Source organism: Ochotona princeps, chromosome 1 (genome assembly GCF_030435755.1).
Source record: "Ochotona princeps isolate mOchPri1 chromosome 1, mOchPri1.hap1, whole genome shotgun sequence".
In the NCBI taxonomy this organism is placed as follows: domain Eukaryota; kingdom Metazoa; phylum Chordata; class Mammalia; order Lagomorpha; family Ochotonidae; genus Ochotona; species Ochotona princeps.
Genome location: NC_080832.1, coordinates 14,068,650 through 14,082,091, shown reverse-complemented (window position 1 = coordinate 14,082,091; position 13,442 = coordinate 14,068,650). Strand labels below are relative to the sequence as shown.

The 13,442-nt window shown below is 45.1% G+C and overlaps 1 protein-coding gene across 1 annotated transcript in view; it reads left to right on the top strand.

Moving 5' to 3' along the window:
* MTHFD1L (methylenetetrahydrofolate dehydrogenase (NADP+ dependent) 1 like) overlaps positions 1-13,442 on the top strand; it is a 175,756-nt gene that overhangs the window by 94,122 nt on the left and 68,192 nt on the right. The window contains exon 21 of the mRNA XM_058664618.1: positions 12,914-13,053. Within this exon, the coding sequence (XP_058520601.1) occupies positions 12,914-13,053 (140 nt within the window). The remainder of the gene's footprint in view (positions 1-12,913; positions 13,054-13,442) is intronic.

The following is a 13,442-nucleotide window of genomic DNA, read 5'->3' as shown; positions in this document are numbered from 1 at the left end:
AAGGAAAACCACATGCACAGAAGAAGCTTAAGTAAAATGGGGGGAAAAATGGAAATTAACAGCATCACAGAGAATAGCATGCCCCTCAGGGCACACATGACGCAATCAGGTCCGTGACAAGAAATGCTTGTAGCCAACACTTACTCATCGTTATTCCCAAGTCCTGGCCAATGGAAGAAAATGGAAGCATTTTAAAAGCATAAATATTGAGGAGGAAGAGGCACAGTTTTCATTATTTATGAACGGAATGATGGTGAAGTAGAACATTCAAGTGAGTCCACTGAAAATTTATGTTAAGTAATAAACAATTGCATTCGCTGGTTAGGTGCAATGTAAATATGTAAAAGTCAATCATTTTTTAATAAGCATTAAAAAGATATTTTAATGGGAAAGGTAGTTCTATATATAAATGTTCCCAGAACTCTTAAATAACTCAGGAATAAATTTAGCCAGAAATGAGTCCATAGTAAGAAAACTATAAAATTTTATTGAAAGACGTACAGCAAGACCTAAATAAATGGTGAGACATGTAGCGTCTTCTCAGATGGGAACAATTAATATTAACAAGCTCCATTCCTTCGTCAGACTAACATAAATTACTATAAGAACACTATACTTTGCAATCTTGTGTTTACTAAAAAAGCTATGAGGCAAGATGAACTTCATTAGACTAATAGAAATGTTTGTCTAGTCCTGAACAGGTCATGAGGATACAGAATACTTATAGAGAATAATGAATAACCCACCTAACCCTATGCAGTAAAACAGGGTAATCTGACACTACAATAAAGATAGAGCTGATATCAAAAAAAAATCTCAGAGTGTCTGAAATAGACCAATTACACTAGATGTAGAAAGGAATTTGACAGAAATGACATTTAACCCAGTCGAGAGTGGCTAGGTTAGCCATTAAGCGATGGTGAGTCATTCAACCTCTGCCTCTTTAACCTGAGTGTTAATGTCCTGTCCCAAAAGATAGACAAAGAGTGATTCGATTTTGAATAGGAAGATTATAGTATAAAACTTCAAGAAGAAAGAGAACCAAAGCACACTATCAGCAGTGTGTTAGAGATTCTAGCAGCAGTGTGACATCAGGGCTGCCAAACAGAGCAGGCTCGTGTACCTGGAACATGCAAATATATCCATAGTGTGTGACATCAAGGAGCATTGAGTTGGAAAGCGGTATTGAAATCGTAATTTCAGCTGACTTATGTATCTGCATATGCGAGGAAAGCTGGAGAAGCCCATCCACGTGTGAGGTATGTCTTCCTGCACAGGATGGGATTATGACTTGCATGTTAGATTCTGAATCCTGGGGTCATGTGATGTTTCTGTAGTGAGTATGTGTCTGTTGTGTAGTTTTGACTCAGCGTGTGTACCTGCAGAGAGAGGAAGGCCTTGTTCCATCAGTGTGCATAGGAGTGGCTGAATAGAGATGGAAATGCTGAGCTTGAGCACTGTTGTGGGGTGCAGCCAGTGACAGTGGGCAAATGAAATTTGGTTGGGTCCCCTATCCTCTGTCCTGAAGGTGGGTCCTAACAGCAATGGAATGATAATTCAATCCTCAACCACTTCCCCCATGTCCTAATTTAGCCAGGATATTGGATGCAGACAAGTCCAATTAGTCTACACGTTTTCAGCTACAAGCCCAGTTCCTGTTCCTGCCCATCCCAATGAGCACTAATCAACTCCTTAACTCACAACACTTAGGTATTCGCTCCTGCCCGCCTGTGACTCACCTATCAACTGAGAGGGGACGGTGTTGCATTGTCGTGTAACCACTCCCCTCACAAGCCCCTTTAAAAGGCCCAGGAAGCAGGGGCTCTCTCCGGCTCTCTCTTTCTCTCTTTCTTTCTGGCCAGGTGCTTCCATTACGCTAGTACCTCGACTCTTGGCTGACCCAGGACAGATGATCCCCTGAGCATGGTCCCTGTGTACTACTTAGATGGAGCAATGGTTATAATAATGTTGTTTCTGCTTTGTGTACTCTCTGGAGTTCCAGGAGGGGTGAGGCCTAGCAGTAGTGGAATGTGGGCAAAGAAGCCAGGGAAAGGTGAATGTCTGCAGCTTTGTAAGTGTGTCCAGGTTCTTTGTGTGTCCAGGTTATTTGTTGCATGTCTCTTAGGATAACTTATATTGCTGGGGAAGCTGGGACATAGGTCTTCAGCTTAACGGATGGACTTAAGGATAATGACCATTTTTTCCTTTTGGGATTATGATTGGTTGGATTATGATTGGTTGGATTGTTGTATGGACTTGTGATTTGCTATTGTGCTGATTTGCTATTGTGCTCTATTATCACCAAGCTTGGTTATTAAAGACTCTTTAATAAACCTTAGACATGTCTGGTGTGATCTCGCTCGCACCCTTCAACAGCACACGGTGTAAGGAGAGGAAGATCGTCATCATATTTGGGGGAGGACTAAGTGCCCATGTGAATTATTTGTGGTGGTGGAACACTCTGGAAGAACAACTAAGTTATGTGGGGTGGAAAGGGGGATTGGTTTGTGTTCAAGAACCTCCAGTACGCCCAGTTGGCTCAGCAGTAGGGCCTAGGAGACAGGTTGGAGGTGCACATTTGCTATCTTTACAGGTTCCCAGGTACGCATCCTTCAGGGCCTTCTGAGTGATCTTCCAGAGATGTTCGTTGTTAACAGAACTCCACTCTAAGAAGATGCTCCTCTCCAGTCCCCCATCACACAAATCAGTGTACCTATCGGTCATAGAAGAGCCAGTGAGTTATCCAAAGGGGCTTCCTCCCCAAGAAGATCTCCCATGATAGCGATCTGTGTGCTATACACCCAGCAGTACTGCTCCTGGGAGTGTCTCCAGGCTGGGACTCAGAAGGGTGGCGTGACGAGGGCGATGTGACAAGGCAGGCTGAAGTGGAACTGCATGTACAGGTGCTCTACATACTGCCGTGTAGCAGACTGAAAGTGTTGCAAGTAGAAAAATGCAGTGAATACACAAACCTATGGAACAGCACCGGTGAACAGCACAGTGCTTTACAGCATGTTGTTGGCTTCCCCTCCCTGCCACGGCACTCACTGGAAGCTATGCTCACCACACTAGTCAGCATCACCAGAGAGGATCTGACTACACGTTGCTAACCCAGGAATTGACCACATTCCTAATTCCCAGTGCAGCTTCTGCTGAGTGCATATTGCTCTTGCACCATGTTGAAATGCCATACCTCAGGAGCCTTCTGTACACTGCAGTGCATTTCAAGACATGCAACAAAATACCATGCAGTCACACATGGCTCAACAACGGGCATGCATCCAGACAGATACATCCTTGGTTGAGCTCCTTATTGCATGAACATTGTAGACTATACTTACCTCAACCCAGGCAGGAGTAGCCTGTGCACCTGCCTATATGGTTTAGCCACCTGTGTGGATGTGGCTTCTCATTGACAACATGTCTGAGCTCTTTGGGCACATGTTTTAAAAAGTTAGGAAATCGTAACCTAGATAAGTTCTGTGTTCTTAGCAGTTGTCAGTGTGGGAAGTGAGGGCATTGGTCCAGGATAGACACAAGGGAATGAGATGTCGGCTCCTAATTGGGCAGTTTTATTTCTGAGGAGAACGGAAGCTCTTAAGCAGTTGGCAAAATGATGATAGGTGCTCATCGTGCTAGTGTAGGGGATAGGATGAGGAATAAGAGGAAACTTGGCTGTGGAATTTTGCACAGAGGCTGTGGCTGGGGCCAGCTTGGTAACTGTGAGCAACTTGTGGCCGGGTATTCACTCTCTTTCGGGGAGCTGAGTTGGGACATTAACAGCCACAGTTGGTGGTCCAGGAGCTGGTTCCATCTGTGCTTGTGCATGTCCCTGAGGGTGAAGGGTAGAAGTGAGGGCCAAGCTAACCAGGGTAAACCTGGCCACCCCGAGCTGAAGTGAGGCTTTCTGTCTGTCTGCGGCTTATTTTGTGGGGTGGAGAAGATGGCTGCCTCACCCGCACAAACTCGTTGCGTTGTGGAGTTCTGTTTTCTGTGTATGCATGTCTATGCACATGCGTACACAAACATGCTGAGTATCAGATACCAGCGGTCTGAGCCAGTACCTTCATGTGCCCTCCCCCCACACGATTTCATCCATTTGTGTTTGTTGATAACATTGCAGGCTTGTTCAGGAGGACTGTAGATTGTTTTTGCTTTTTAGGGGCAAACAAGAATTTTGTGATATAACATCTCAGCTGTTTTAAAATACAACTGTAAAATAGCTGATTGCCTCCCAGTAAACATTTCTTTGTTTAGCATACATAGTACACAGAGGGTGTAGGATTTAGAGGGAAAGCCTGCTTTTCAAGTCAGAGGAACAGGAAACCCTCTGGAGTCCTCCGCATGTATTTTCAGGCTGACAGATGTACAGGTGCCCGCCATCTTGATTTAATTCCATGTCTGGCATGGGCAGTCTGTCCTCTCCCATCCTGGCCGCATCTCAGTCTCTGAAGGTTCAGCTTTCTCACCAGCAAAACTTTGAACAAAGCTCACATCTCATGTAAATCAAAAGTGTAGCCTTGACTTCAGGCCTGGAGTTAAATGTTGTACAGAGAGAGAACACTGCCTCGTGTTCCAGCAATGTGCTAACCGAAAGGAAAGAGACGAAACAAACGCCGGGCTGTTTCTAAGGAGGTTTTGTTTTCACATATGGCTCGGTTAGGATTAGGCGCACCCACAAATAACAGCAACAGTGGGAAAAAGGGACCTCCAGCTCATACAAGTTTGCTTTCCTCTCAGAGAAAGGAAGATAAAGGCAGCAGCCCCTCAAGTGAAGTTTCTAATGTGTCCCGGTCTCAGGAGCTGCAAGAGAATAGCTGTGCCCTGCACCGTCATCCCAACCTCCAGGCTCCTCGCTAGGACTTGGAGTCACTGTCGTTAGCTGAAATCTTAAAGGTTAAAGATGGTCATTGTTATGACATGGTGTGAATGCTCAAGCTGCCTACAGGAACCTGGAAACTATCTGAATAATGCAGCCTTGAATTTTAATGCAATTGAATTTTCATAAGGGAGGTAAAAATAACATACATAATTTAATTTACATCTAAACATTTTTCTGACCACAATTAAATTTCACTTTGGTCGAAATCATTTTAGAAAACATGACTGATCATGGTTCCATGTAAAGTGAGCCAGTGTCTAACTAATTAGCTCTCCAGAGGAAGGAAATTGCAGGTCCTGCCACCAAAGCACGTCAGAATGACATCACTGGCGTTTTCTAAGTGCTTGTGGCTCTGCCACCCTCATGTGTGTACATATGTCCTCCTGTGTGCCACCTGTCACCAGATCTATGCGCAGAAACTTTCTCATGCCCTCTGCACCACTAACAGTCGTCACCTGTCATGTATGCACATCACCAAAAAATTACAAAAGAAAAAGGCAGATACTGTTGTTAACACTGGGATTTTTGCTGGTTTCTATTTCCTTTTGATTGTCTAACGTGCTCTTTGGAAGTCTCATCCTGAGACATTCAATAAGCAAAGAGGATTATAGAGCCGAAAGGTCAAAAAGATTTACTTTTTAGTGAGATTTCATAGATTAAGATGCATTCACTCTCCCACGGATTCACTTCCCCAGATGCCACAGTGGCCACAGCAGGAAGGCTGCATTCCACCCCAAGTGGGTGCAGAATGTCAGGTACTCAAGTCATCTCCCACTGCTTGCCCAGGTTTGTTAGCAGGGAGCTGTATGAGAAATGCAGCTAGGATTTGAACCTGCACTTACAAGGATGCCAGTGTAACAAGTAGCAGCTTACCCCTGTGCACGGTCACTCCAGCCTCAGACTAGTGTGTTCTAAGTCAAGTTCAGTGTTGTAACGATGCTAAGCTTTCCTTGAGTTAATATAATGATTCATCTTGATTTATTTAGTTTCCTTCTAGTCACGAAAAATTTAAAAAAAATGGTTAAAATCCTCAAAGGTTATCAGAGTTTGAGTGCAGGTTCAAAAGTCCTGTGCTGTGATAACTTTGAACCCAGCTTGTCCTGAGTTCAGCTGCAGACAGCTACAGCTGAAGAGTCCAGCTCCCATGGGCCCGGCGGCGTGGCCTAGCAGCTAAAGTCCTCGCCTTGAACGCGCCAGGATCCCATGTGGGCGCCGGTTCTAATCCCAGCAGCTCCACTTCCCATCCAGCTCCCTGCTTGTGGCCTGGGAAAGCAGTGGAGGACGGCCCGCAGCACCGGCTGTTGTGGCTCACTTGGGGAGTGAATCATCGGACGGAGGATCTTCCTCTCTGTCTCTCCTCCTCTCTGTATATCTGACTTTGTAATAAAAATAAATAAATGTTAAAAAAAAAAAAAAAGAGTCCAGCTCCCATATGCTTCAGCATGGCTTAGCAGTTATAACCCAGAGTGCTTCAGCCTGAAATCCCACCTGGCAGATCCCTGGCTTCTTCCTGTAGGGAGCTTTTATGTTTATTTCTCATTTGTTGCGACAACATATAGAGTGCAGACTGAAGGCAAGCTGCAGTATTATTTCCCACTCTGCTTACAAAATTTTTTTTCAGGATTAAGTTAGCTAGGTCTGTCCTGTGTAGACATATTTCTTAACTGACTTTGGGCTGAGCAAGTTAGACTACTTTTGTATGAGACCTCTAACAGTCCATAAATTCAAGTTTATGTCCAAATATAATGGGGAACTCAATATGTTGCATTTTGATTTAAAGGTTTGTTGCATGCATCAGGGAGAGAAAAAAAAATACTGCTACAAAGTAACTAGAAAATGTGAGGGTTCTAATCTCTTTTTATCTTCTGAGTACAGAAAGATCCAAGGAGACTTAGTGATGTAACAGAGCAGAAATTTGTTTGCAGTTCCATGTGACAGCACTGTGCTATTTCAAGTAGCCAAAAACCAGAGGAAAGGCTCTCTGGGTGCCTCACTTTAATTCTAGGTCAAAGACCAGCAATGATATTCCCCAAGATGAAGGTGAAAAATGAGGGTTTGTGGACTAAATCGTCCAGAAAAGATGGCTGCTTTTATTTCCCCTACCACATGCACGTGGTGGTAACAGGAAATGAGGTCAAGAAGAGAAAATCCAAGCTGAGCTGTTGGAGTCATTTCCTCTGTGCTGGGAGGCCTGGCTCCTGACTGGAGGCTGTGGGGGAGGCAAGCTGGGGTCTGTCCACTCAGTGGGGAGTTGGGGGAATTCTGCCAGCAGGAGACCCACTGGGTTCTCAGGAAGCCACACTGCAGTATGAGAGCTCTGCTCACTACACCTGTTTCTGCCACCTTTTGGGTAACACTAGCAGGTGGGATTCCTGCTTGGAGCACTCGCTTGCTGAGGTCTCTGTTCATTCAAACCCAACCAATGGGGTGGCATCCAAACTGCCACCCATTTGGCACAAAGACCCAGGGTGACAAACCCTTCCTACTGCCACCCCAGTTGGCACAGGGACCCAAGGTGACAAGGGGAGGATCTCGGTAATCCCTACACACACTGGACTGGGAGGGTGAGCAGGTTTCTCAATTCAGGAAAAGCAAGAGCAAAGAAGGAATCAATGTAAGAACTATATCACAATATCCTGTTGTTATCGCAGGACCATATTACAGAAAAAAGAACAAAAGAAAATCAGGATCCACTTAACCTGCCAGCTCAAGAAATTTAAAATTGCTTTTGACAGAATGAAACCTTACTGAAGTAAAAAGTGTTAGGATTTTCACTGATGTGGAAACTGAGCAAGCTACTCAGCTGAAATAGGGTTGCATGAATGGTTACTGTATCCACATGATAACAGGTGGCAGGGCCATTGGTGCTGTATGGAGAGGGAGGTGTGAAGAGGGTACATTGGTGCTGTATGCATGGGGTGGTCTGGACCAGGTACATTGGTACTGTATGCACAGGTGGTCTGGACTGGGTACATTGGTGCTGTATGTATGGAAAGATATAGACCGGGTACGTTGGTATTATATGCACAGGGTGGTGTAGAGTGAGGATGCTACAGCCTTGTGGGTAGTGTGAGGCAGGACATGGCAGAGACTATGCTCATATTGTCCTTGTTTCCAGTCTAGGCTCTTGCGCCTGATAGTTGTGGCCTTGAAAACATTATTTACTTTTCCCAACGTTTATCATCTAGGTGTAAGCAGAGGAGAATGTCAAGCCTGTCCATGTTATTAAAGGATGAAATGAAGCCTCCAATGCCTTAGACCGTGCTTGGCACACAGCAAAAGCTTAGCAAATAACAGTTTTGGCCCCTCACCCCATGGCACTGTCTCTAAGATGTGTTTTCTCCCTTCATTCACATTTTTAGCAATGAGACTGACACCTAGACTCCCCGTGATGAGTTTTTTCTGTCTCCCACAATTCTCCTTGTTCTTTGTGCAGTTAATTCAACAGTTGCCTAGAGAGGCATTACTTCTCATGACCAGAGATCCCACGCTTGGTGGACACAGTGTTGAGGCAGCACATCCAGAGTGACAGCTTGTTCACTGTGCTGCCTTGGACAGCAGGCTCTTGGAGAGCACAGGGCAGCTCCTCTTAATCGGCTTGTGCAATCTTCCATGTAGTACCTAGTGCATTCGTGTTACCAGAGGGAGCCTTGGCCAGGCTCTTGGGCCCACTTGAACACGGGACGCAACCTGGCACTACTGGCATGTGGTGGATTTTCTGTTGGTGGTGGTGATGTGTTGTAGGGGAAAGGGATGGTTGGCTGTGCTACACCATTACAGGACATATTGTAGCATGTCTGCTACATGCTTGTTATAACAATTAAAACCAGATGTTGATGAATGGTCCTGGGCTAGAGCCATCCTGGAAACTGGAGGATCAAATTGCCTCCTGTGGAAGAGGCAGGAACTGCACTTGGGATTTGTGAGTCTGTGGAAGTGAGTATAGTTCATGTATACTACAGAGCAATAGGAAACAGGAGTCAAATTTTACCTACCTATAAGTCAATAGATTTGAGGACCCAGCAAGACAGCTCAAGTGGAAATCCTCCCCCTACAAGAACCAGGATCCTATATGGACACCTGTTCGTATCCCAGCTGCATCACTTCCCATTCAGCTCTCTGCCTGTGGCCTGGGAAAGCAGTGGAAGATGGCCCAAAGCCTTGGGATCCTGCACTGGTGTGGGAGACCCTAAAGAAGCTTCTGGCTCCTGGCTTCTGATTCCTGGGATCAGCTCAGCTCCAGTCACAATGGCCATTTGGGAAGTAAAGGTTGTGACTGTATTCTGTAATGTGTGTGTTTAATCAGGAGTGCTTCTGAGTTAAGTAGCAAGGGGCAGAGTGCACCTTGTGTGGTAGGGAGAGCTCCAGGCTGATAACAGAGAGATCTGGCCCACCACCGTGGGCTCCATCGTACCTGGCAGCTTGCCTGGTGCTTCAGAGCCTGGAGAAGTACACTGGCTTCTCTGGTCCCCTCATAGCACTAGGATTTGGGGAGACCTATTTTTTATGAGCTCCCTACCATGTGCTGGCACTCCTGATTTGGGGCATTTTGGTATGCTAGCAATTCTGTGATAGAGTTCAGTTATCACCACTTTCCTCTGTTCCCGACAGTTAAGTTGGGATGTGACAGAATATAGGGAGATACAGAATTCTCTTTCCCTCTCTGAAGAATTTTGCAGATAGCACATGTGCCTGCCGGCGGTGTTTTTTTGTTGGTATGTTTTTGTAGTTGTCATTGTTTCTGTTAGACAACACAACTTGGGCAGCCCAGTGGGTCATCCCGGTCAGCCAGCTGCCTAGCTTTCCAGGGCTGATTTCTGCCCTTTGTCTGAACCCAGAGCTCTAGTTCCTGGGCAAGTCGCTCCCAATCTATTTGTGCAAACAGCCAGTCCCTCCCCAGCCCCGACCCACTGACCGCCCTTAGCATCTGAGTCAAGCTGGGGTGCGGAATCACTGTGCAACCTCTTCTCTGCTTTCACAATAAGTATCCCTCAGTGTTTCCTGTTTTCATTCATGGTGTAAGTTGAGTAACTATAACAAAAAGAAAGGAGATAGCCAAGACAAAGAATTGTGGCTTGAGCAAACACTGTATTGCAAGCCTTATTAAATATGCAGATATGTGAAGCCTGCCTGGCATGCTTTTCAGGAAAGCTAAATTGTACGAGGTGGACTTGATAAATCCAGTCTTGTGTCTCTTTTTTATAAGTTTCTGAACAACAGTGGATAAGGAAATACATTTGCTGATTTGGGATCACAAGGAAAGCTCCACTCAGAAGGAATGCTTTGCCCTCAAAGATGGTCTTCATAGCAGGTTCCAGGGATCCTGGGGCACAGAGCTGGAGCAGCTGCCCAGTGTCAAGTCATCAGTGTTACTTTACTAACAGGGTTCTTGCTTTTCAAATTATTCCCTGCACATCAGCATACCTTTTCCATGCTGTTTTCCTTGGCAGCCTGATATTTGAAAACAAACAGCCTGAAAATGATTACATGCTGTATTTCAGAACAGTTTTCAAAGTATGAGAATTTGGCACTTTCTTCTGTTTTCTTCACACGATCTGCCTCTGTATTTCCTTTGCCTTTGGAAGCCTTTGTAACTACATCCTGTTTCCTGCCCCCAACTGAAATTGTCTTTATTGCCGTGTGTGTGTGTGTGTGTGTGTGTGTGTGTGCGCTTCCCCCAACTTTTCTAGTGTGAAATCAAGCTTAACTAGTTTAAGTAGACATTTGAGACAATTGTATCTTATCAGATACAGCATGTTTAACCTTTGATTAAAACTGTTTTGGGATTGTAAGTCATCAGAAAGACAAGTGTAATAGGGAAGATTAAGAACTTAATCTTCATTCTAAATTCTGTTTTATGTGTCTGTCTGTTTCTAGAATTATGGTCTTATACCCCCATGGGTTCCCAAGTCGGCTGTCTTCCATTACTCACACATGCCAGGTTCCAGGTTGGGCACTGAGCATGCCAAGGTGGATGAGGCACAGTCACATCTTGCCAGTGGGAGGTGGCATGTCTGACTCCTTATGGGGCTGTGTGCAGCAGGTGCTGCAGGACTGGGAGGGTGGGAGAGGTAGCAGAAAAATGCCAAGACATTGCAGAATTCTACACATGCCTAAAAGTTGAGTCTGATTTCTAGCCACTGGGAGGCCTGTCCTTTTGGTAATGACAAGTCCCCCGCCCTCATGTTTGTGAGCTCAGAGAAACAGTGATGAAGACTTTACATGGCATGAGTTACCTTGCTTGATCCTGCTGATGTGTCATCAAAGGGCGCTGAGACTTGGGTGAAATTACCTAAGGGTCGCACAGCTGAGAAGGAATCGGGACCCTGTCCAGGAGACTAAGGCACGGGCCGGTCACCCGTGAGCCAGTCCCATCCACACTGGACCTCCTCTTCTCCCCCAAAACCCCCATAGCGAAAGGCCTTTGCCAACTGTTTTGTTCCTCTTTTGGGATCCTACACGATTAAGTTAATACTTGCTCTAGATAAGTGACAGCAGTCTTTGCTGTCTAATAAAATCCCAAGAATTGTCCCAAATATGGTGTAAGAAGGAATGTCTTTTACTTCTTCAAGCTGTTCTGCTCAATTGTTCAAAAATATATATAATAAAAGATATAGTGGCTTATAGTTATACTCGTTGCCAATTAATCATTTTTAAAGGGATTTTTTAAGTTTGTCAAAAGTGTATCAATGGTCATAAATTTTTATATCCTCCAGTCCTATAGCCTAACCCTTGGAAATTTATTCCAATAATATAATTTGAAAGAAATTAAAGCTCATATGCCTAGATCTTTTCCATATCACATTGTTTACATTGGGAACAAACCAAATACTCAGTAATGGGAGAAACATTTTACAAATCTTGGTGCATTAACAATAAAATCATGCATTGCCACTTATAAATTTGAAAGTTTGTTGTACACAAGGAATCTGACCCTTTTCCAATCAAAGGGCAGACTTCAACATCTTGCCTGCATACACGAGTTATCCTGACTGGGAAGTCCAAATGAACAAGAAGAACTAATTAATCTGTTTAGAGTTTGAAATAACATAAAGATTTATTGTATTTATTTTGTGCTAAAATGTGTGTATCAGGGAATGTTAGAAACAGTTATGTTTATTTGTTCACATTTGAAATGTTTTTAATTTATATCCTGGAGCTTTTTAAAAGAAGAAAAAACAGTGAATTCCTTATTTGTGCCATCGGTCATGCCCGGGTACACTCTCAGTCTGTAAGAGGCCATTTCAGGATTAATTACTTTCGATTCCATCCTTAGCTACCTGTCCTAGCCCATGGTGCTTCCCAAGGTGGTCTTCTTGCTGGGATTTTGTGAACATGCTGGCCCTGATGCCATGGTTCTCCCTGGAGGCCCCGACGCCACAGTCCTCAGTTGCTCTCAGTGCTGCTGCCTGAGCCAGCTGTGGGGCACCTGCTGGTAGCAGCATTGCAGAGCATTTCTTGTGGTGTGAGAACGCTGCTGACCCAGTGTCCGTATTCCCTCTGCTCCCTGCACGCTTGCCATGCTTACTCCCCTATGGTTGTGGAACCGCGGGGCTCTCCGTATTGGCTTTGGTAATCCACACCCAGAAGCCACTCAGCTAACTTCAATTCTATCTTGGTCAACAGGTGACACTGAAATAAAGAATAGGAAAGGACCTCCTGCAGTAATTAAACTGTCATTGTCCTTTGATACGCTTTGGAACCTGGTCACAAATCCCATGTATTTTAAGAAAAGCTTTGTTTGAAGTTAAAATCTGGGAGGAAAAATGTTGGCCTTGGTAGTGAATTCTTCAGGCCTGGTGATGGGAATCTGGGCAGGGAGGCCTCTGTTGAGGGCATTTAAGGAAGCAGAACGTTAGCCATGGCCATGGGAAGATTAGTTTACCTTTTCTGCGAGCAGAAGGTCATGGTGTGTGGCAATCCAGAAGTGCTGAGGCGTCGAAGCTGTCCTCTGAGCTTACCTTATGATGATGAGGCCAAAACTGACCACAGTTTTGGAAAATAACAGCCCCTTTCTTAACCTTCCCACAGTGACTGAAGCTGGATTTGGTGCCGATATTGGAATGGAGAAATTCTTCAACATCAAATGCCGAGCATCCGGCTTGGTGCCCAATGCAGTTGTGCTGGTAGCCACAGTGCGAGCACTGAAGATGCATGGGGGTGGACCGAGTGTAAGTCCTAACTGATATATCTAAAAAGGGGTGGAGGGTTGATTGACGTGATGCAGAGACTGGCCAGTTGGGCAGTTGTCCGGGGCGCCTCCTTGCATTACGAGTGGTGCTGCCAGGCCCTGAGGGTCACTTCAGGTGCAGGATCAATCCCCAGTGACGTCTGAACAGCCTTTAGATTAAGCACAATAGAGCCACTTCGAAGGGCTGGCTGTCTTCAGATCTGTACCTGTATTAAGCCAGCGTTCTATAACCACATGGTAATGGGAGGACAGAGGCCCTTGTGCCTGGACGAAAAACACAGGGATTAAGGCAGTTTCTTTGATGCCTGCGGGTTTTCGGTGTTTACACAGATAGTTTTTGGGTTCACTGGTGCTCCAGTTCATCGGATT